Source organism: Lynx rufus, unplaced genomic scaffold, assembly GCF_022079265.1.
Source record: "Lynx rufus isolate CCGP_SWC_20201006 ecotype Redwood Valley unplaced genomic scaffold, mLynRuf1.p SCAF_12, whole genome shotgun sequence".
NCBI classification, from domain to species: domain Eukaryota; kingdom Metazoa; phylum Chordata; class Mammalia; order Carnivora; family Felidae; genus Lynx; species Lynx rufus.
Window position 1 is genome coordinate 19,272,788 of NW_025814826.1, and position 23,995 is coordinate 19,296,782.

The 23,995-nt window shown below is 38.9% G+C and overlaps 2 protein-coding genes across 2 annotated transcripts in view; both read right to left on the minus strand.

The window, feature by feature from the left end:
* Window positions 1–1,542: 1,542 nt before the first annotated feature.
* TCF24 (transcription factor 24) lies at window positions 1,543–10,175 on the minus strand. The gene is made up of 2 exons (XM_047073742.1): window positions 9,718–10,175; window positions 1,543–2,632 (listed from the first exon to the last, which is right to left on the minus strand). The coding sequence occupies exons 1-2, from the start codon at window positions 10,105–10,107 to the stop codon at window positions 2,519–2,521; spliced, it is 504 nt and encodes a 167-aa protein (XP_046929698.1). The 5' UTR covers window positions 10,108–10,175; the 3' UTR covers window positions 1,543–2,518.
* A 2,247-nt stretch (window positions 10,176–12,422) lies between these two features.
* Window positions 12,423–23,995, minus strand: part of PPP1R42 (protein phosphatase 1 regulatory subunit 42) — a 46,205-nt gene continuing 34,632 nt past the window's right edge. Inside the window, exons 7-8 of the mRNA XM_047073744.1 lie at window positions 19,089–19,248; window positions 12,423–12,468 (exon numbers count right to left, since the gene is read on the minus strand). Of these exons, the coding sequence (XP_046929700.1) occupies window positions 12,423–12,468; window positions 19,089–19,248 (206 nt within the window). The remainder of the gene's footprint in view (window positions 12,469–19,088; window positions 19,249–23,995) is intronic.

The window sequence follows — 23,995 nt, forward strand, 5'->3', positions numbered from 1 at the left end:
TGGGGCGCCTGGGTGGCGCAGTCGGTTAAGCGTCCGGCTTCAGCCAGGTCACGATCTCGCGGTCTGTGAGTTCGAGCCCCGCGTTGGGCTCTGGGCTGATGGCTCAGAGCCTGGAGCCTGTTTCCGATTCTGTGTCTCCCTCTCTCTCTGCCCCTCCCCCGTTCATGCTCTGTCTCTCTCTGTCCCAAAAATAAATAAACGTTGAAAAAAAAAATTAAAAAAAAAAAAAAAACATTTCTTTTTTGTAAGTGGACAAGAGGAAATAAAAAGTAATAATGTTAAAGGCGAAGCTTAACTATTTAACAGGATGAATTCAACAAAAGTCATTATTTTCCCCCAATTAAATGCTTTAACAACTGTAGCCAAATAGATTATTATTATTATTAGCAATGAAACCATTTTTCTGAAATTCTTGCTATCATATGTAGTATTTAGAGTTCAGTTTCAGGTAACTATAAAGAAGTTTGATTTCCTTCCTTAAGATAAAAGATTATTCTTAGCACTTTTTATGGCAATAACTTATAATAGTGAATGGCTAAATTCATATCTCATTTTACATTTTATTCCTTTCAATGTTATATGAGTGGGTAAATATATTCACAAATATTTAAGTATGTAAACATTTTTGCTACATATTTATATGTAGAAAGTTTTTATTATATGCTTCCTCTTTTAAAGACATGCTTTGGTCACATTACAAGGAGTATTCACATTAAAGTAATGAAAATGACAAACTATCAGGTATGAGCCATGTTCAGCTGAATCAACTGAATGACAGTTTTTGCCTTCAAATGGTCTTTCACATCATTTCACTGCCAAAAGCTAGAAGAAAACTGAGGTGAGGAGAAAATAAAAGGGTGGTCAACAGCTATACTAATCCAACTAAGTCCATAAGCCCATTAATATACCTTTCTATTTGCTAATCTTGGATCAAATTCAGTTACTTTAACACTGGGTTATTTAGAAATAAATGAACTTTACAGTTGGAAAGTGGAATAGTAAGGACTGAGGAGAAAAAGAAGAAAGGGAGTTAAAACATAAGAGACTGATGATTTTTTAAATCTGTATTACACCCTATTTTGAGATTCAGTGTGTTCCCCGACAAACATTCCTACTTTCTGGCTCTGACCCTCAAGCTTCTGCTGAAAACCGAAACTGGTGCAATCAGGCAGAACAGCAGCTCCCTGGGCACTTGGTGTGTAGTGTGGTGGGAGAGGCCCATGGCAGGGCACCTTCCTGTTGTAGGTTAAATTGGGGCAGATTCAGTGGGGTCTGCTCTGGCCTGATTTATCTCAAGGTAGTCACTCTGTGTCCTCAGACTCTCTCAAGGTGCAGATCAGTGCCAGAATTCCCAAATCAGACAGGTTTTTTCCCATTTCTTCTTTTTTTTTTAATTTTTAAATGTTTATGTATTTTTGAGAGACAGAGCCTGAGTGATGGAGGAGGCAGAGAGGGAGGGAGACACAGAATCCAAAGCAGGCTCCAGGTTCTGAGCTTGACAGCACAGAGCCGGATGCTGGGCTTGAACTCATGAATGGCGAGATCATGACCTGAGAAGTCAGACGCTTAACTGACTTAAGCCACCCAGGCACCCCAGTTTTTTCATATTTCGTAATGGCCAAGTAGGTAGATTGTGAACGGCAATTGACAAGGGAGAGAAGGAGCCTAGCCAAAGCAGTGACTGTCAACGGTCATGGGCGCTCACTTGAAGCCCCTGACAGGCTTGGCTCTCTGTAAGATGGCTGCAGCTGCACCTGCTCATCTAGTCCAGGACCTGAACACGGGTGGGATGGAGGTGAAGTAACCAGGGAGGAGGGTGACAAACCCTCTGCCCAGTGACACTTATCTGCTATTCACACTGGGCTGCAGGGATTCCCAAAGCCTTCCACAATTTGGAAACATAGTAAGATATTTAATAGTCATCTAGGAAGGTGGCCAAGCCCTGTCCAATACAGCAAACTATTCTAATACTCCAAGTTTTCTAAGAGGGAAAAATAACTAGTTATAGAAGTTACTGCAACTTCATATTATCTCAACAATCTTTTCACACGTACTTAGCTAAAACTGAATAAATGATCTCATGCTTTCCAACTGAAATAGCTTCTTAGACCAACTTTAAGCACAAACCGGTTTTCACAAAAATGGAATACTGGTGTCAAGACTATTAAGGTATCAGCTTCTCAGCGTGTACTAGATATACTACAGAAAACATGTACAGTCTCTGGATACATACACAATTCTTCGATTTTGGTGTTTTTCTTTTTTCCAATAGTTTTTCTTACAGTATTCAGTAGTGACTATCTCTCACAATGAATAGATAAGCTGGGTGTTTTATCCAAGACCAATTATTTAAATCCATATTTATATAGATTAGACAGATAAATCTGAACTTCCAACCATGGATTCACATGTGAACTTTCAGGAATGATGTTTGTTATGTCTGATGTAATAAATATAGAATTATTTCCTACTATTTAAAAATGACGCCACTTTCTACCAGCACCCATCAGAGGAGAGCCTAAGGCTGTGAGTCTGTTGTAGTACTGCCATGATTTGCTCTTTCTCCAGACACGGAATGCTTCAGAAACTGACCAGTAGCACCAATGTATAATCTTGATCGCATGGGCCATTTCTGAAAAAGAATATTTAAACAAGAATCCAAAAGTTAGTATCTATGACAGATATGCCTGTAATAGTAATACTAAAAATTCCAATGTCTCAAGACAAATACAATATCATGATGTTTGTAACAACTGTAATTGTGAAATCTAAGGAAAAACATGAAAAAAATGTTTATTAATACTACCAATGAAAGTAAAAATAGGGGCACCTGGGTGGCTTAGTTGGTTAAGTGTCTGACTTTGGCTCGGGTCATGATCTCACTGGTTGTGAGTTCAAACCCTGTATTGGGCTTTGTGCTGACAGCGTGGAACCTGTTTGGGATTCTCTATCTCCTTCTCTCTCTGCCTCTCCCCTGCTCACACACACTCTCTCTCTCAAAAATAAATGAACCTTAGGGGCACCTGGGTGGCTCAGTTGGTTAAGCACCCAACTTTGGCTCAGGTCATGATCTCAGTTTGTGAGTTCCAGTCCCCTGTTAGGCTCTGTGCTGACAGCTCGGATCCTGGAGCCTACTTTAGATTGTGTCTCCCTCTCTCTCTCAAAAATAAGTGAATATTAAAAAAGAATAAAAATAAACATTAAAGAAAGTAAAAATATACCATGACTTTGATTATAATTGTATAAATATAATACATGTGCATGTGGACAAGAACTGCAAGAAATTAGGGAGAATGATAATAGTTAAGTGTAGGAAAATCTATCAATAATGTTTTAATTTAACACTAAACCTAGGGGTACCTGGGTGGTTTAGTCGGTTAAGTGTCTGCTTCTTGATTTCGGCTCAGGTCACAATCTCATGGTTTTGAGTCCTATATCAGGCTCTACACTGTCAGCCTCTGTCTGTCTGCCCCTCCCCCACTCACACTCTGTCTCAAAATAAACTTAGAAAAATTAAAAAAACAAAACAAAAACTAAACCTAAAGCAAAATAAACCCATAAAACAAGATTCCTGGTTTTAAAGATATTTTAAAAACTAATACATGGTATGTATTATATGTCTCCACTTGTCACAGAACTATAATGAAAAGTGACTAATTCAACTATCTAAACATTTTATCTAGCTAAAAGAGCATCTCAAAGTCATAAATATTAGAATATTTGGTGTTATATAAATATAACATCCAAAATAAATGTCTGGATGTAGTGGCATCATATAGCACTAATCTCTCAGTAGTTATCACATTTGTATTTTGATTGCAACTTTTCTAAATTCACTTTAAACATGTACTTCTCAAAAATAATATAACTTGGGGCGCCTGGGTGGCTCAGTCGGTTAAACATCTGATTTCAGCTCAGGTCATGATCTCATGGTTTGTGGGTTTAAGCCTGCGTCAGGCTCTGTGTGGACAGCTCAGAGCCTGGAGCCTGCTTCAGATTCTGTGTCTCCCTCTCTCTCTCTGCCTCACCCCAGCTTGTGCTTCTCTTTCTCTCTCTCTCAAAACTAAATAAACATTTAAAAAATTAACATAACTTATTGCCAAATAGACATGATGATGAAAAAATGTATTACATAAGTAGTACTTTCAGAATTGGGGGGGGTTCTGGTAGTCAGTTTTGTAATAGGTCCTTGGAATACTAATCAGAGAAATAGTATTTTTAATTTTTTTTAGTGTTTATTTATTTTTGAGGGAGAGAGTGAGACAGGCACAAGTTGGGGAGGGGCAGAGAGAGAGAGAGAGAGAAAGAGAGAGAGGGAGAGAGACAGGATCTGAAGCAGTATCCAGGCTCTGAGCTATCAGCACAGAGCCCTACACAGGGCTCGATGTCACTAAATGTGAGAACATGACCTGAGCCAAAGTCTGCCGCTTAACCAACTGAGCCCCCCAGGTGCCCCAAGAAATACTACTTTTATACAAAGAGAAAAGTCTTTAGACTAATAAAGTGTAACTCCCAAAGGTCAGCAATGGGATCCCACACTTTCTAGGGAGTAAATGCTGACATGAGCAGCAGGTTATTTTTATCACTGAACATTTACAGGCAGACTGCTGGTTACAAGCACCATGAAATGTTCTTAAATGCCTGACGGATGATCTGCAGTGTTCAAATAGAAATACAATTATTAACAAGGCAAAGACCATTAAACCCAAGCTTCGTATTAAAATCACATGGGGAGCTTTATAAAAGACTGACGACCAAGTCACACGCCAGACCAATGAAATCAGAATGGACCTCTTTTTGCAGAAGTTGAGTATAAGGTACTTCTGAGTACAGTTACTTTCACCTAAACTGGCATTCCAGATGTAAAATGTAGCTATAAGGGATAGAAGTGGGCATGTGATATAATCCAGGAGTCTCTGTTCTTAGCAACCAACAAAAGTCCTATTTTTATGCCTCCAGATATGATAAGTGAATTTGCTCTCATGCAGTTCAGGTCCATTTTAGAGTCCTAAATTCAGATTATTCTGGCTGGAAATCTATAAATATGGATAAAACATAAAATTTGTGTTACTTAGAATTAAAAATGGCCTACTCCTATATAATCTTCCTATAAATAACCTTACATTTTACATTTGATACAGTAATAAGACTGACAGTGTGCTACTTATTTTTGCAACTCCATTTCAGGTTTTTTTTTTTAAATATTTATTTTGAGAGAGCCTGAAAGAGCGCATGTGGATGTGTGCAAGTGGGGGGAGGGGCAGAGAGACAGAATCCCAAGCACACAAACTGTGAAATCATGACCTGAGCAGAAATCAAAAGCTCAACCAACTGAGCCACCCAGGTGCCCCTTCAGGTTTGTTGTTTTAAATCACAGAGGTGCATTCTTATATGTTCTGGGTGTATCACTGGTCCTGTCCTTGGGATTCTTGCCATGGATTCATAACATGAAGTGTTTTAGAAACTAGTCTGGGGTTTTTCTGATAGGTCAGGACCTGACATTGTTAGGTCAGATTCAAGTCCTGCCTTATACTGAAGAACATTGTGCCACAGTGCTATGGACTGTTTGTGTCCCTGCCCCCTAACCCCCGAAATTCTTATGTTGATTCTCTAACCTCCAACATGATGGTATTTTGTGGAGGTAATTAGGGCCAAATGAGGTTAAAAGGGTGGGTCCTTCATGATAGATTAGTGACCTTTTGAGGAAGAGAAAGTTTCTCTCTTCTGAAAAAGAGCAAAGTTGCCAAACTTCAAGATAGGAAGAGAACTCTCACCAGGATCTCAATTGGCCAGCACCTTTATCCTAGGCTTCCCAGACTCCAGAATTGTGAGAAAATAAATTTCTATTTTTTAAGCCTCTCAGCCTATGGTATTTTGTTATTGCTGCCCGAGCAGACTAACCCATGTAGTGAATAGTGTAGGGCTGAAATAATCAATTTCAAGTGTAAAATTTTTGGCATATTATAAACCTGTGCTTCTCAATCTTTTAAATTCCTGCCTCATATTCATGAGCATAAAGATCTCATGCTTAAAGTTCACATGTAATTTGAGTATTCCGTATGAATTAAATATATTTAAAAGCAAATAAACATACTACTGAATGCTCCCTGATATTTCTGATATGTGCTACCTGGGTCCTACTGTATTCAGAATCACTCTAAATCATGCAACCAAATGTGGAGACAAATGAAGGTGAGACATAGGTAATTAATGAAGAAACTTAACGTATATGTCAATTTTGGGGATGCCTGGCTGGCTCAGTGGGAGGAGTGTGTGACTCTTTTTTTAAAAATATGTTTTTAGTGTTTATTTATTTTGAGAGAGAAAGAGAGCACAAGCAGGGGAGGTGCAGAGAGAGAGGGAGAGAGAGAGTATCAAGCAGGTTCCGCACTGTCAGTGCAGAGCCCAATGTGGGGCTCAAACTCACTAACTGTGAGATCATGACCTGAGCCAAAATCAAGAGTCGGACACAACCGACTGAGCCACCCAGGCACCCCCAGGAGTATGTGACTCTTAACCTCAGGGTCAGGAGTTCAAGCCTCACATTGGGTGTAGAGATTACTAAAAAATAAATAAAAAATGCATATGTGGATTTTTGCATTTTTCATGAACTTAATAAAACTTTCTATTTTAAGAACTTTCGATTTTGAAAAAGGCTTCTAATGATTTTATTCATCTGAATTTACTGTACACATATAGTTTTAAGAGTCAGAAATAAAATGTAAATAAAATATCAGTTAATCTGCATGTCAGCGTCATGCCAAAAAAGCCAGTTGATGGATTTACATTTCACTTTTCAATGGTCTGTTTTAACATTGTGTAGATTAACATAATTCTGACCTCTACTTTACTTAATAAAATTTATTTGAAACCATGTTGTTTCATTAGGCTTAGAACAATCTAAGTAAACTCATACAATTAACCGAATTAAACCTGAAAACCTTAAAAATGCACTCTTGGATTTTGGAGTTAAATGACCCAATGACAAAACTTTGTATTTATTTATTTATTTATTTATTTATTTATTTATTTATTTATTTTTTAAATTGTTTTCCTTAGGTTTATTTATTTTTGAGACAGAGAGAGACAGAGCATGAACGGGGGAGGGTCAGAGAGAGAGGGAGACACAGAATCGGAAGCAGGCTCCAGGCTCTGAGCCATCAGCCCAGAGCACGACGCAGGGCTCAAACACACGGACCGTGAGATCGTGGCCCGAGCTGAAGTCGGACGCTTAACCGACTGAGCCACCCAGGCGCCCCTTTTGTATTTATTTTTTAAATTATTTTATATGTATAGTATCAACAATGAGTCTCCAGGGGTAATGCAATGAATAAAGACATTTGTACTTTTCTCCCGATATCAGAATCTGAAATATATCCCTCTTCCTTTGGAGGATCATTTCATTTTGGTACACTCATGCTGATCAAATTGCTCACATCCCAAAAGGATGAAAACTGCTCTTTTAGGCTATGCCCCAGGACCCATTCACTTCAACTTTCCAGTTTCATTTGAGATACTCTTAAGGTAAATCTCCCACAATGCTAACCCCAATACTGATAATAAGGACTGATGACTCAAAATCATGGCTTTGAAATATTTGTTAACAGATCTTTAATCATCAAAGACATAGTAATACTATGGTGTAAGGCAGAATCTTGGAACATTTTTTTAACTAAGGGTTACAATACCCTTAGTTAACCAAAAAGTACAAATAATCAGAATATTTTTATTCCTTTTGCATAAGATTAATCAAAGATAGACTTAATACTTAAGCATATACATAAAATAATGTGTTACAGGTGGTTTCAATTATGTGTATGAAACCTCTTTACTCCAAACCTCTGCAGCACATGATTATAACTCTCTTATAGCACACAGAACATTATCCCTTACAGACTGTTGCTTTATTTTTGTCTTTGTCTTTATTATAGGTTCATTTAGGGCAGAGATTGAGTCTTATTCTTAATTGTATTCAATCTCCTAACAATGCTTTGCACACAGTAGACACTCAGTAGATAATTTTAATACAGACTAGTCGCTTGTTCAACCATCATCAATTTCATTTTAAAGAGGTAATCCTTGGCCTTGTTTTATTATCCCTAGAATTGTCTTTTAAAATCAAAATAATTGGTCCAAGGACAAATGAGATTTAATTTTTTAAAAAGAGTTGTAAAACTACAAAAACATTTGGTACCTGAAAAAACAAGTACAAAAAAACTCTTGTTAAGCTTATTGTTACATGAAAATTATTAATAGTATTCATTCAAAAAGATGCTACAAGAAACGAAGGTGAAAACAATTTGATTGAATTGTATCTCCCACAGCGACATTTAACAGATGTTTTCTGTATTAAAGTCTATTTAATGTTGAACTTTTTTAGAGTATATGGAAAATGTCAAGCCAAAAGAAATCTAATATTAATGATACATCAATCCAAAGCAGACTGTAGTGAAAAACCCCTAATTATTAGTGAATGACTTTTCAGCAGAGATTATATTATATATCACAGAACAAGGCCTATCATAATCATAAATAAGTGATATTCCAAATTTCTATATTTGAAATAATTTGAACCTAACATCATGTTGATTATATTTGTGAACCTGAACTTCACATAGTTTTAAGTAGAGTTAATATTAGTGTACTTTATCACATTTCAATGATGATTATTCAATACTTTATTGAACACTGACATGCTTAAGGCCAAGTCCTAATCTTGTATTTGTGTGTGTGTGGCAAAATGTAGAACCAAAAATTCAAAAATTTAGGTTTAGAGAAAACAGGGAAGATGATGTATCTTGAACAAAGCCAGATGAATGCTGGATTTCAAGACAATCAAATCTAGGCGAAAAGGATGATGCAAAGTCTAAATACTGCAATACAGGTAATTAACCATAACTGTATACACTATATTAAATAAAAACCCTACTTTATCTATATGTAATGTAAAAAATGATACAAAGCATTCTGTGGGCTAATTTTGCACATTACAGAATTTGAATATAGTACTCAGCTTGATTAACATATGCCAATCTATTGTGAAAATTACAAAAACAATTATTGTTTTTTTAACATTTTAGGTAACTGTCTAATCCATGATAATTAACCTTTATTAAAAGGGACTGAAAATTTACTCTATAGGATGGCAGACCGGTTTCATTTTGTTCTTACCAGTTTTACAAAAAATTTTAAACAGTGATTTCCTGGATTATTTAAAGGGCGATAATTCCATCACCCCCGTTTGAACGAAGCTTTTCAAACATTTGATAAAAACCACAATGGAAATGTAATTATGTGAATTAAAAACACTTAAAAACTCTCAAAGGCTCATAACTGTAACTCTTGATTCTAAAAACCACCAAAACTTGCCAACCAAACACCCTGCCAGGCACCCCTGAGAAACTTTCCATTTAGGAAAGGCATCGCATAGGCTGCATCCTATAAAGAGGCGCGATACACCCCTCCCAAAGCCACCTCGGGTTTAAATCCACTACCTGCCAACAATTATGACCTGCCAACAGTTATGGAGTAGCCTTTTGCAGTGGGGACGTCGCTACCTGGGCGCTGGTGGGCCAAGATCGATCTCCAGGTCAGTTCTCCGCCTCACCCCGAGCGAAGAGTGAGAGTTCGGTGGCATCAGCCCAGGCGATGGCCGACACTGAGGGTTAAGGTGCCCTGCTCCCCGCCCCGGCTCCGCAGGGCGCCCTGCCTGCCTACCTTGACAGGGTGTAGGTAGCCGTCGCCGCGCAGGGCGCCCAGCCCGGGGTCTGCCGGCGCCTCGGCGTCGTCCTGCAAGCTGCGGGTGAGGTGGGCAATGTAGGTAGTGGCCAGCAGCAGCACGTCCAGCTTGGACAGCTTGGTGTCCGGCGGCACCGACGGCAGCGTGCGCTGCAGCTCTAGGAAGGCGTGCCGCAGAGTCTGCACGCGGCTTCGCTCCCGCGCAGCGTTCGCTGCTGCCGGCCGCCCGCCCCCCAGGCGCGCACCGCCGCCGGGGCCCGCCGGTCCTGCCCCTGCCCGGCCCGGGCTCGAGTCGCGGGTGGCTGCAACCGCGGGCGCGGTCTCGTTCCTAGCGACCAGGGGGCTGCCTGCGGGGCCGTCGCGGTCCATGGCGGCTTCCTGAGCTGCGTGCCCTGCAAAGGACCCAAGGCGCGGTGAGGCCCGGCGGGGGTCGGGCTTAAACCGGGGAAGCGCAGGCCTCTCGCCTCAGCAGCACGCCGGGCCAACGACGTGGCTGGGGCGTTCTCAGAGATGAGGTTGTTTTGACTGGGGCGTGTTTACCTCCCCGCGTCTGAGGAGAGTTGTGGGGCCTGACGGTTCCTGGGCTTAGAGGGCTAAGGAGGGGCGCGGTGCCGGCTTTACTTTTCAGGGACAAATTAAAAGGAAGGGCTATTCTACCGAGGAAGGAGGATCTCGGAAGCAGAGCTCCGGTTCGTAACTTGTTTGCACTTCTGGAACGTTGTGCGCCAGCCCCGCAGGAAACACGGTGCAGGTCATTCTCGCGGAGCGCAGCGGGTAGCCCTGGGCCAACTCACGGCCGTCAGTGCTCACGCGGGCAGTCCTCGCACCATTCGCTCTCGAGGCCAGGGATCCCGGGGGGTGACTGCAGGAGCTCATTCTAATTTCTACGGCAGGAGACGGGGACCCTGACCTCACCTTGTACTAAGGCACCCGCTACCCCTCTGAAACCTGGGGACCAAGCGTCGCGACGGAGGGTCGAACCGAAATCCTCACCTTTCCTGGAGCGGCAGTGCAGGGCTCGGCTCTGCTGAGCGAGCGGGCGAGGAGCGTCGAGCTGGGTCTGCGTGGCCAGGGCCGTCACAGGTCACTCCATCCTCGTCTAGCCGAAGTCTACAGTCGCTTCCAGCCCCTGCTGGGCGCGTCTTTTATACAGGCGCCCCCGTGGCCAGGCGTGTGTGGGCCAGACTTGATGTCAGGCGGAAGAGCAGTACCAGGCGAGGTTCGCGCCCACCTGAGGGGCTCTGCCCGGAGCGGAGGGTCATTAATCAAACCGTCCGGCGGGGCGGGGCTATAGGGGGCGGGGCTTCCGCCTGGCCCCGCCCCCGCCCCCGTCGCGGTTCACTTTGAGCGGAGCCTGCACGTCCTGCCTGTCGACCGTCCGCGGTGTTGAGGGCCCGCCGAGTTATCGCGCCTCGCCGCGGTTCTTCAGCCGCGGACCCAATCTGAGCGAGGGCGCCTCTTAGGCAGACGCAGAGCTGAGGCGGGAACCCTGGCGTTTTGTGGAGAGTGACTTTTAATTTTCTGAGGAAATGTGAAGTGTGCCGTTGCCATGCGCTAACCTATTATTCTACCACCAAGGTAAATGTTTCGTGTGCCCTAATTACTTAAAGCACCTCCACCTCTGTGGTCCGTGACTAGTTTATTGAGCCGCTCAGAGATAATGCTCCCACTGTGGTGCTTGAAGTTCCTCAGACCAGCGTAAATGGCCCTGGGATCGCGGTCGCTTCTCCCCGGGGGCGCGGACCGTTGTGGGCTGCCTCCATAGCAAACGCCGAGCCCCGGTTTTTTCCCTTATTTTTATTTTATTTTTTTTTTGACCTAAAATTGGTCCTGGCTCCGCCCCCCTGCGGGGAACTCTCCTGAGAAGTCCTGCACTTGGGAAGACCCGCGGGAAGCGTGGTCCTCGGGCTGTGCGATGAGGCGCTCCAGCCAAGGCTCTTTTAGAATGCTGGCTCTGCGCCTTGGCCTCTTCCGAGCCGGCCTGGGAGGCGCTGGGCCCGGGACGCCCCGCCTCTGTGGCTCCCGCCGGCCCTGGGGACCCATGCATGGCCTTCAGAGGTGAAGTCCTAGTGGACGCACGGTATTTTCTAGAACGTAATTAGTATATCCTTGAAATAATTCCTATTCGAAGAGCAGGACATTTAGAAATCTTCCATCTTCCTTCGACTCAAGACAATACCAAATTTAAAATATCATGAATGAATTTGCTCTTGTATATGCGACATCATTTCTTTACAATAGATTTTTAAATTGGAACTATTAAGTAGTACGTAGTAATGGTGACACTAGTATTTTAATGTATCATTCCACACATTATATTAGTGAACCAGTATATCTTCAATTCCCACTCAGTAACTGTAATTAGATTTACACTTTAGAAAGGAACGTACCAAAATACCATTGGTTCAAAAAAGGATTACTTTCTTTTGATGAATGTGGAAGCACATCTTTATTTTCGCAGTAAATTGTATGTGATGAGGCATAAAGCAATTGAAAAGCAATTTTCATTTTCTTTACATAATGAGATACCATAAAGCTACAAATTGCAGAAGATGCTATTGCCTAGTACTGTAAAGGTAAAAAACAAACAAACAAATGTTAAAGAACACTTAAGGACGAATTTACTTTTTTTTTTTTTACAAACATTTTCTTTTGGGTTATGGAGAAGGTGAAATTCATATATATCATTTTTTTGTCAGCAAGCTTTCACATTCCTTCAAAGAGGGATTCCTGTATTAATAGAGAAAAAAAGAGCAATATTATTTCAAAAATGAAATTCATCCAAAACGGGCACAAACATACAGACTCTATAATACAACAATAGTAGAAGCTAATCACCAGAAAAGCTAGTCACCAAACTGTGTGAATCTTCTCAGGCTTTAAAAAGCAGAAGGAAAGATTTCCCCACTTCCCCAGAGTAGGGAAGAATGTGGAAAAAGTATGTGTTAGGAAAAGTGTGGAAATAAGAATTTTGGAAGGAAGGTGGGCTGAGGCTAGAGTGAGGCAAATTAGGTGCCTAGGGCTCCTTAACTTTTGCACCCTTGACATCTCACATGCCTCATTCTAGCCTAGCCTGCTAAAGCCTTGTCTAAGTGCCAGAGGTGGGGTGGAGGTGGGGGCACCAGCGAAGGTCTTCACTGATGACAGTGGCTGGAAAATGGATAGCTTTGTTGCCCAATAGTCAGGTTCAAAAGAAAGGACTGAGGAAACAATACTGACCGCTGTGGGCCACCTGGTCATATCTGCTGCTACTCTAAGCAGCCTCTCTGAATCCTCTGATGATTCTAGAGTAGTCCTAATTCCTGCAAGAAACCATGTTCCCCGTTAAATTAAAAATAGAAGATGAAAATCTTCAAATGTTCGACATTACATAAATTAGTAACAGGTACCTTACTCAACTTTTTATATTTGCTAAGTGCTTTACAAAAAAGCACTTTATTTTTTCAATCAGTCTACAAAAACCCTTTGAGGATTTTACATTTTGTGGTTGAGAAAATAAAGCGCAGAGAGATTAAATAACTTGTGAAGGTCACACAGCTAATAAGTGGCAGAGAGAGGATTCAAGGTAGATTGACCCTAATACTTTTGCTTTTTACCAGACTATCCTATTTAATATTTGTAGAGTTCTTCATTATTTGCCAGACATTTTTTGTATCTATTATTTCAATAAAGTTAATGTTTTAACTTGACTCCCTATTAACAACTCAAACACTATTTTCATGGTATAGTATATTATTCTTTGGGAGTTCTTGTTTAGTCTTCCAGAAAGTAGAAGGCTTTAGAGTGCTATGGATTTTTTTCAGAGTGTGGTGTAGATCTTAAAATTAGATGTCTTTCTAAATATGCCAATTTGTCATTAACTTACCATCTTTATAATGTAAAATAATATATCGGTGAAGAAAATATATTGCTGCATTTTATATGTATAGATGCATAATATAGTAAAACAATAGGTTTTATATAATCAGTGCTTTTTTTTCACCTGTCAGCTATTTCCCTTAATTATTTAGTTAAGGTATAATTTGCATAATTAAATTCACCCTTGTGACTATATAGTCCAGTAAGTTTTGCTAAAAACTACCACAGCAAAGAGATGCAGAATTTCACCTTCCCACCCTTACATTGCCTTGTGCTGACTCTTTGCATTCTACTCCTAAGCCTTGGCAATTGCTGATCTATTTTCTGTCTCTGTAGTTTCACCTTTGCCAGAAAGTCATAGAATCATACAGTATGTAGCCTTTTAAGTTGGCTCTCCTTTGACTTATAATGCTTTTGAGATCTGTCCATGTTGTTTTGGGTATCACTAGTTTATTTTGATTTTGAGTAGTATTTAATTTTGAGTAGTATTCCATTGCATGGATTTACCACTGTTTGCTTATCCATTCCCCAATGGGAGAGCTTTGGGTCGTTTTCACTTTTTGGTGATTATGAATAAACCACTATGAACATTTGGGTACAGAGTTTTATGTGAACATAGGTGTTCACTTCACCTTGGAGTGGGACTGTTAGATGTGTTAAGTACATGTTTAATTTTATAAAAGTATGTCTGAATATTTTCCAAAGTGGCTCTATTTTTGCATTCCTACCAGTAGTGCACAAAAGTTCCAGTTGCTCCATATCTTTGCTATCATTTCCACATTCTTTGTATCCATTTTAGTAGATTTTTTTTAAGAAAAATTGTTGACTCAATATTTTAAAATCAGTTGATTTCTTAATCTAGATATCTTGCTTGCCAGCTAGTCTGATTTCTCAAGTTCAGCATGTCTGCTGGCTATACTGTTTTGGAGTAGAGTGCCTTTGGAGTAGAATGCCTTTGCCTTTGCAGGTGCCTTTAGTTGGACATGTACTCTCCAGTTGACCTCAATCACATTCACTTTGTTTCCCTTATTTTACCTACCTATGCCTGAGCGTGTTTTTGAGACCCCCTTGCAGAATAGTTGAAGACCTGGCTTTTAGAGTCAGTGACCTCAATTCAAGGTCCAGCTATGCCTTATGGCAGTTGTGTGACTTTGGGCCCCTTTCTGACTGTGCCTCTCTAATGCTCATTTTCCCCATCTGATTCTTATCTCAACAGGTTCTGCTGTTTTAAAAAATTTGTTTGGGTAGTTAAGATTCAGGTATCAAAGTAGACATTTTAAAATTGAAAATACTGGGGCACCTGGGTGGCTCAGTCGTTTGAGTGTCAGACTCTTGGTTTAGGCTCAGGTTATGATCTCACGGTTCAGGGGTTCAAGCCCCATGTTGGACTCTGTGCAGACAGTGCTGAGGCTGCTTGGAATTCTCTCTCTTCCTCTCGCAGCCCCTCCCCACTGGCTTGCTCTCTTTCTCAAAATAAAATAAACTTAAAAATATATAAGACTTCTTTAAAAAATAAAATGGAAAATTACATAATTCTTAAAAATTAAATCTTACATAACTCTTTTCCACAGAGTAAGCCATTGACAGAATTGAAACTAGAAGTCACAAAACCTAGCTTAGATTGTTCTAAAAAAAAAACAAAACAAAAAAACCTTGTTGCTTACCACTATTGCTCTTTTTGAGAGGGATGTCCTAATTTAAAAAGGGTTCTTTAACAACTAACTGCAAGTCTTATACCTACATTATTGATACATAGAAGTTTATTTTGCATATAAAATTAATTAGACTGATGTTAGGTTTATCACAGCACAATTAAAGGTATTTAGAGTTTTGCAGATGGGTTCATGTCAGATCATCCCAGAGTTTGCAACTAAAAATATTCCTGAAGTTTTAAAACTCTTGAGGCACATAGAAGATCTGTTGTTACAACTGTTCAAACATAATCTTAGCAGTGGTGAAGGCAAGTTATTTTTACTGTTTTTAAAGTTCACTTTTTAACTCAAAGAAACCTAATACTTCCATATTCTAACTAAAGATAGTAGGTATTTTATAAATAGTTAAGTAACATACATTGAACATTTCCTGTGAATTATGGATCCCAGAGATTCACATTCCTTGAAGGTATCTGAAACTAAGGTCATTCTAACCCAGCTACACAGTTATTTTTACAGTAACAAAAGAGATGGATTGACTCTATGGACATAGCTTAGGGTTTAAAGATAAATAATCAAGTAACAATTTGCTTCCTTCAGTGTACAGTGCTCTACAGTATTCTCAGTGGATCTTATTTACAATATGTAAATGCATTTAATGTCTATTTTAAAATTACTAAGTCTCAAGCACCTCCTAGCATGATTGAAGAGAGGAAACATCTGTCAAAAGTATTTACTGTGACAAACACAGAAAGAAACAATCTTTTTAATACCATACATTATTTTTAATTGAATAGTCAAGGCATTTGTTTACAGCCAGCCTTTAAATAAAAAATAGTTTTGAACTAATCTTTAATTAAAGTGTACATTGATAGTATCAAGTTCAGTTTGAGGGTCAAAAACAACGTCAATGAGTCTGACTTTTTCCTCCCTGTAGGGAAAGCAGGCTTGTATAAATATACATGAGCACAGACTGCACACATTTATAAAGAAGGTGGAAAACATTCCCCTGTCATTGGACAGATGTTGCTTCACTGTGTTCACATAGATACAGGCACAGCTCCTAATGTGCAGAACCTTAAAGGAGTATGGGACACATACTTTCATCATTTTGGAAGAAGACTCTAAGCTCCTTTATACTTCTGAGCATTAAATGTAGACTGTAGGTGACTTGTCTGCTGATGCTAGCTCATTCTCCCCTTAAAGTAATTAAGGGAAGGAGTTGCTTTACTCAACTTTCTAGATTTTTAGATATGAAAAATTCTTTGTGTTTGGGTTAGGTGTTTTTTTTAACACTTTAGTGACCTAGCTTTATTCTCATTATCTCTTAGTTTTATGCTAACTTCATAAAATGTTAGAAGTAGGCACACAATAAAAATCTTTATCAAGAGCTTAATGAAATTCCATATTGATCACCTTTTAATAAAGAGAGGTAGAACTGATAGTCCCATTTAGTAAGACTTAAATATTTTTATGATACCAAAATGATGTTTTGGTATGCCCTCAGTAAAAATGTTATCTGAAGAAATAGAAAACTTTTAATTTTTTTAATGTTTTTATTTATTTTTAAGAGAGAGAAGGAACGTGAGTGGGGAAGGGGCAGAGAGAGAGGGAGTCACAGAATCCAAAGTAGGGTCCAGGCTCTAAGCTGTCAGCACAGAGCCCAACGTGGGGCTTGAACTCGTGAACCGTGAGATCATGAACTGAGCTGAAATCAGACGCTTAACCGACTGAACCACCCAGGCACCCAGAAATAAAAAAACTTTAAAACAAAATATTTATGTAATATTTTTTCACATTATAAAACTGAAGACTTGGGATTGAACATAATTGCCAGTGACAGAAGCAGGACATTCTTTATTTTCTTCTCCCAGGAGCCTCTCTATTCTGCCAGCTTCTTTTAGAGCAGCCTATCTTTGCAGTACATACTAGTTAAAGATGCATTTAGCTCTGTATTTAGTGTTCCTAGTTAGGAAAATGAAGATAGAATGATTTATTTGCTGTTTTGTCAGTGAGGTGATTAGAGCTTTGCTTGGGACTGTAGAATATATGGTATGTGCGGTAGTTCACAGCTGATCTAACATAGTGTGTGTGGCAATGTATAGAATTTACCAACATTGTTTTCTGAGTCTGCATCCATTTTTATTGTTTTCCTTTCCACCTTGATGATATGTTAGCAAGATCTTTCAGAATTCTTGGCAAAGAAACGAAACTGAAGAACACTGTCATGGAATTGACACTAGTTGTGTAGATCTTTAAGAAACTACCAGGGTGCCATGGACAGAGTGGCTATGGTTTTGATGGTAACGACAAAGGACATAAGCAGTAAAGCAGACTCTCACGCAGCTTCTGTGTTTTTTGTTTGTTTTTGGTGAATGTTGATGAGGCAAGACTAGGACTCTCTCCATTTCCTTTTTCCTCTCCCCAAACAAAGCATTTTCCAGACTCAGAGGACCCTTTCTCCCTTATGCCTCCATCCCAGCAAGCCTAAGCCACTCTTCAGGGAATGGGGGTAGGACAGTGCAGCAGTGTTGTTCATAGGTCTTCTCTAGGTGGGCTTCATTAAGTAATGCTAAGTCACCATACCTTGACTAGACTCTGCAAACAGGGTCTCATGATAAACCTACCTGATCTTCAACAGGCAGTTCTGGAAAAAGGAAATCTATACTAGAGTATGTACCCTGGCTCTGATTACTTTCTCAATGAAATATGCTGTTGCCTCCTTCACTATATTGTAATGACTACTATGATATGATTGGAAGATCAATAGGGCAATCATATGGACTATAAATGAGAAAAAGTTGAGTGAATAATTTATAGGATGTATTAGGATCTGGTTTATAATGTTCATAGCATTTATCACACTCTACAGTAGTTGTATCATATTTGATTCTCCAACCAGCTTGTTGCAAGATTTTTGAGATCAGGACTATCTCATTTGAGTTTTTATATTCAGTATTGCCCAGCATATGGCAGGTACCTATTAGTTTTATGAATAAATGAAGTTCTTTTCTGGTATGGTTTATCTTTACATTGAAGCAATATCATTTTTTAAAACTAAAAAAGCAATTTCCTCCTTATCAGGAAACTTAAAGTTGATTCGTACGGAGCTACATTATACATACACTCAAGGTTTAGAATAGTGACTCTTGGGGCGCCTGGGTGGCGCAGTCGGTTAAGCGTCCGACTTCAGCCAGGTCACGATCTCGCGGTCCGTGAGTTCGAGCCCCGCGTCGGGCTCTGGGCTGATGGCTCGGAGCCTGGAGCCTGTTTCCGATTCTGTGTCTCCCTCTCTCTCTGCCCCTCCCCCGTTCATGCTCTGTCTCTCTCTGTCCCAAAAATAAATAAACGTTGAAAAAAAAATTTTAAAAAAAGAATAGTGACTCTTAAACTCATTTTTTAGATCATAAACCCCTTTGAGAATCTAATGAAACTTCTAATGTCTCCTGCCACCAGATGCCCTTGGCACAGTCATCTACTCACTAGTGGACCACCCATCATCAACTGGGCCTCAGGCTCCTTTGATATGATCCCTGCTCATTTAGACATCTTTACCTGCTGTTTCTGGGACTGTCCTGAGTCATTTGCCCTACCTCAGTGAGTATATGTAGTCTGTGACTCCCAGCTCTTCTTGAACTAGTCGTTCTACCACAACTGTGTGATTATTTGAGTAGACCAATGATGAACTGAACTATTTTTGGGGGTGGGTGTGCTTGGTCAAGAAGAATTGAGAACAGAGAACAAGAAGACAGCTGGAGGGACTTTCTTCCTCTATGTTGTTGATAGGGTATCCCATCTTCCCCCAAGAAAGAAATCACATAAATATTTGAAAGAACCTACCCCATATCTTCAGCAATTTTAGGTTTATCTTCTTGGGAGCTTTCTGAGGATGCATTTCCATTTGCAAGGTTTCTTGGTATATCAGAGAAAAAGACTAATTTTGGCTTACCCACCTGTGGGTAATAAACAGGAACTATGTGATGGATTGTTTCAAAGTTACCTGTAGTGTACAAAGAATTAAAAGGATTCTGCTTTGAAACTAATAACTAAATTGTAAACAAGGCTTATAACAGCATTAGACTATCCAAAATTATAATTTATGAAATGGAATTAAAGTTAAATAGATCCACAGTAAGACCAATTAAAAACTTATATCCCAGATAAAGTATCACAGACTTTCATACGTAAAAACCTACCCAGGAAAATTTATGGTCAGCCCTCATTGACAAAATGTGTACACCAACGTTAACATAAGTATTAACTTTCCTTGCATTCTGCTCTTCTGAGTTTAGTTTTTCAGAGTGTTAGGCCTTTAGAGAGTATATTAGTTATGTATAGTTTATATATAGTTTTTGTAGTATGTTCATACCTTTATTTTGGTACTTACCATTCCACATCATTTTCCTGTTTACAGATCCTCCTCCCTTTCCAGCGGTTATTTCCCTTTGAATGGGGACTGTTTTATTCACCTTTAATTACAGTGGCTAGCATAGTCCTGTGCTCAGATATTTATTAAATGAATAAATGAATGTTTTCAGAGAAGCACTACAAAAGATATATACTGAAAGATATGCATATGTTTTGGATTTTATTAAAGTGTTTGATTTTGTTTCCAAATTTGGGTTATATAGTTAAGTGGCTATATTTAGGACAAGATTTTTTTTTATCATAAGATACTTGAAGTCTGAAGTCATAATCCCTATTAATCTTATCATAATCTTTGAGGTAAAGCTCCAAATTTATAAGGCTATCAAAAATACGTAAAAGGTCAGGAAGTACAAAAATTACTATCTTCCTAAGAATTCCTGTTCACTGACAATGTATTTGTACAGCATTGTCTTTAAAGTGTTCATTTCAGCTCTTCTAAAGACCTGAAGGAATATTGTGGATTTTAAAAATACGTAATATATATTCTAAACTTTAATTCATGCTTTCCATTTTTCTTTTTTGAGCCATACTAACAGAGCCTTTGTATAAAGACCATAGTGTTAAGTTGTTGGCCACATACCTAAGGGATAGAGTTATTGTGTGCTACAAACATGTTTTCACAGACGTCACTGATTTTAAACCTGAAAGGCTCAGAACTGTAGCATTTGTTTAGATAGGGATGGCAAATGTGTAGGAGGTGAGAGAGAAAGATATCTACAAGTAGCCAAGGGAGAATAACTAAGTGTTCCTGAGGAAAACTCAGATAATTTTCTGTCACAGCTAGTCAGCTTTTAATTTTTTTTCAATTTCAATTTTATTTTAACTGAACTTAGAGTTTGTTTTTCAATATAGTAAATCATATAATCTACTTAAATTTTTTTATATTATCCCATTTTTCTCTGTAGTTCCTTTTTATTTATAAAAATTATTTGTTTACATTGTCACATAATTACATATCTGGAGATTTTCTTAAATCCCCACCAATTTGAAGTGAATTTCTTTTTTTTTTTTAATTTTTTTGATGTTTACTCATTCTTGAGAGAGAGAGAGAGAGAGAGAGAGACAGACAGACAAAGCATTAGTGGGGGAAGGGCAGAACAAGAGAGAGACACAGAATCTGAAGCAGGCTCCAGGCTCTGAACTGTCATCACAGAACCCAATGCGGGGTTCAAACTCACAAGCCGTGAGACCATGACCTGAACTGAAGTCGGATGCCCAATCAACTGAGCCACTCAGGTGCCCCTGAAGGGAATTTCTATGTAGAGCAGACATCATTGTCCTTGTATCCAAGCACAGTTGAGCCAGTCATTGCTAGAGCGGTCACTAGAAGCCAAGCTGTTTGATGAAGTTAGGTAACTTTGATTAATCTCTGTACCCCTTGCTATCTTTGTGACCTTAGACAAGTTATTTCATCTTTCTAAAACTCAGCTTTCTTGTCTACAAAATGGATGTAATAATTATTTTCTCCATAGGTTATAGTGATTAAATGAAGTGATGTTTATAAATATCTGAAATGTTTAGTACAGTAAGAATTACTTCTCTTTTCTTCCCTTACCCCCTTTTCTTTATTTCCTAGACTGATGTGCTTTCTATTTTAAATTGTTAATGATTATTAAAATAGCAAATACAATAAGGTATGAAATGATAACTTTTGTACTATGTAACATCCTATTTGGCTTTTTAAAAAATTTATAGTTAGAGGAGTTAAAATTTTTTTAATTTAAATTTTATTAAGTTTTTAATTTTAATTCCAGATAGCATACAGTGTTATATTAATTTCAGGTGTACAATTCAACAATTCTATACATTACTCAGTGCTCATCATGGTAAGTGAACTCTGATCCCCTTCACCTATTTCACCCATCTCCCCACCCATCTCCCCTCTGGTAACCATCAGTTTATTCTCTGTAGTTAAGAGTCTGTTTTTTGGTTTCTCTCTCTCTCTTTTCTTTTCCGTTTGCTCCTTTGTTTTGTTTCTTAAATTCCATGAGTGAAATCATATGGTATTTGTCTTTCTCTGACTGACTTATTTTGCTTAGTATTATACTCTCTAGCTTCATTCATGTTGTTGCAAATGGCAAGATTTCATTCTTTCTTATGGCTGAATAATATTCCATTGTATATATACACCACATCTTTATTCATCTATCAATGGACACTTTGGCTGCTTCCATAATTTGGCTATTGTAAATAATGCTACAATAAACATAAGGATGCTTTTACCCCTTTGAATGAGTGTTTTTCTATTTTGTATATGTTTACTGGATTGTAGGGTGGTTCTTTTTTTAACTTTTTGAGAAACATCCATACAGTATTCCATGTTAGCTGCACCAGTTTGTTTTCCCACCAACGTGCACGAGAGTTCCTTTTTGTTGACATCTTTGCCAACACTTGTTGTTTCTTGTGTTTTTTATTTTTAGCCATTCTGACAGGTGTGAGGTGATACCTCATTGTTTTGATTTGCATTTCCCTGGTGATGAGTAATGTTGAGCATCTTTTCATGTGTCTATTGGTCATCTGTATGTCTTCTTTGGAGAAATGTCTGTTCATATCTTCTACCCGTTTTTTAATTGGATCATTTGGTTTTTTGGTGTTGACTTGTGTAAGTTCTTTATATATTTTGGATGCCAAACGTTTATTGGATATATCATTTGCAAATATCTTCTTCCATTCAGTAGGTTGTCTTTTACTTTTGTTGTTTCCTTTGCTGTGCAGAGCTTTTTTTTTTTTTTAATGTTTGTGGTAAAAACAGTTAACATGAGATCTACCTCGTTAATGAATTCTTAAGTATACATTACATTGTTTTTGATCATAGGTGCAATAGATAATGTAAATCTCCAGAGCTTATTCATCTTGCTTAAGGCCCCTTGATTAGTAGCTCCCCATTTCCTCCTTACCCCAGCCTCTAGCAACCACCTTTCTACTCTTTGATTCTATGAATTTGACTGTTTTAGATATCTCATATAGGTGGGATCATGCAGTATTTTGTCTTCCTGTGACTGACTTATTTTATTTAACATAATGTCCTCAAGGTTCATTCATGTTGACACATGTTGTAGAATTTCCTTCTTTTTAAATGCTGAATAGTATTTTATTGTATGTATATACCATGTTTTCTTTATCCATTCATCTGTCAATGGACATTTAAGTTGTTTTTACATCTTGGCTCTTGTGAATGGTGCTGTAGCAAACACAGGAGTGCTAATGTCTCTTCACGATCTTAATTTCAGTTCTTTTGGATGAATACAGAAAACTGGAATTGCTAGATCATATGATAGTTCTACTTTTAAATTTTGATGCACTACCATACTATCTTTCATAGTGGCTGCAGCATTTTGCATCCCCACGAACAGTGTGCAAGGGTTCAAATTTCTCTACATCCTCACCAACTCTTGTTGTCTTTTGTTTTTTTTGATAATAGCCATCTGACAGGTGTGTGGTGATACCTCATTGTGGTTTTGATTTGCATTTCCATGTTGATTAATGACATTCAGCATTTTAAAAATATACCTTTAGGGGTGCCTGGGTGGCTCAGTCGGTTAAGCATCCGACTTCGGCTTAGGTCATGATCTAGCGGTTTGTGAGTTCGAGCCCCACGTTGGGCTCTGTGCTAACAACTCAGAGCCTGGAGCCTGCTTCAGATTCTGTGTCTTCCTCTCTCTCTCTGTCCATCCTCTGCTCACGCTCTGTCTCTCTGTCCTTCAAAAATAAATAAACGTTAAAAAAAATCTTTTTAAATATACCTTTAGGCCATTTGGGGATATGCTTGTTTGAGTCCCTAGCCCATTTTTAAATGTGGTTGTTAGTTTTTTTTGCTGTTGAGTTGTAGCAGTTCTATATATTTTGGAACTTAACCCCATATCAAATGTATAGTTTGCAAGTATTTTCTACCGTTCTGTAGGTTTTCTTTTCACTCCATTATTTCCTTTGCCAAGCATGAGCTTTTTCATTCAATGTACTTCCTATCACTTGTTTTTGTTTTTGTTGCTTGTGTTTTTTGGTGTCATATCCATGAAATCATTGCCAAGACCAATGTCATGAAGCATTTCTCCTATTTTTTCTTCTAGAGTTTTATAGTTTCAGGTCTTATGTTTAAGTCTTTAATCCATTTTGAGTAGATTTTTGTGTATAGTATAAGATAAGTGTTCTTTTGTGTGTGGATATCCAGTTTTCTTAACAATTCAGTATCCTTTGCCTACTGTGTGTTCTTGGCACCCTTGTTGAAAATCAGTTGACCATTTATAGATGGATTTATTTTTGAGTTTTATATTCCATTCCCTATATCTGTATGGCTGTTTTATGTCAGTTTTGATTACTGT

Coding starts and splice junctions, on each gene's coding strand:
- TCF24 (XM_047073742.1), bottom strand. CDS start 10,107: ATGGACCGCGACGGCCCCGCAGGCAGCCCCCTGGTCGCTAGGAACGAG. Junction 2,633..9,717: donor GCTACCTACACCCTGTCAAG/GTAGGCAGGCAG, acceptor ATTCTTTTTCAG/AAATGGCCCATGCGATCAAG.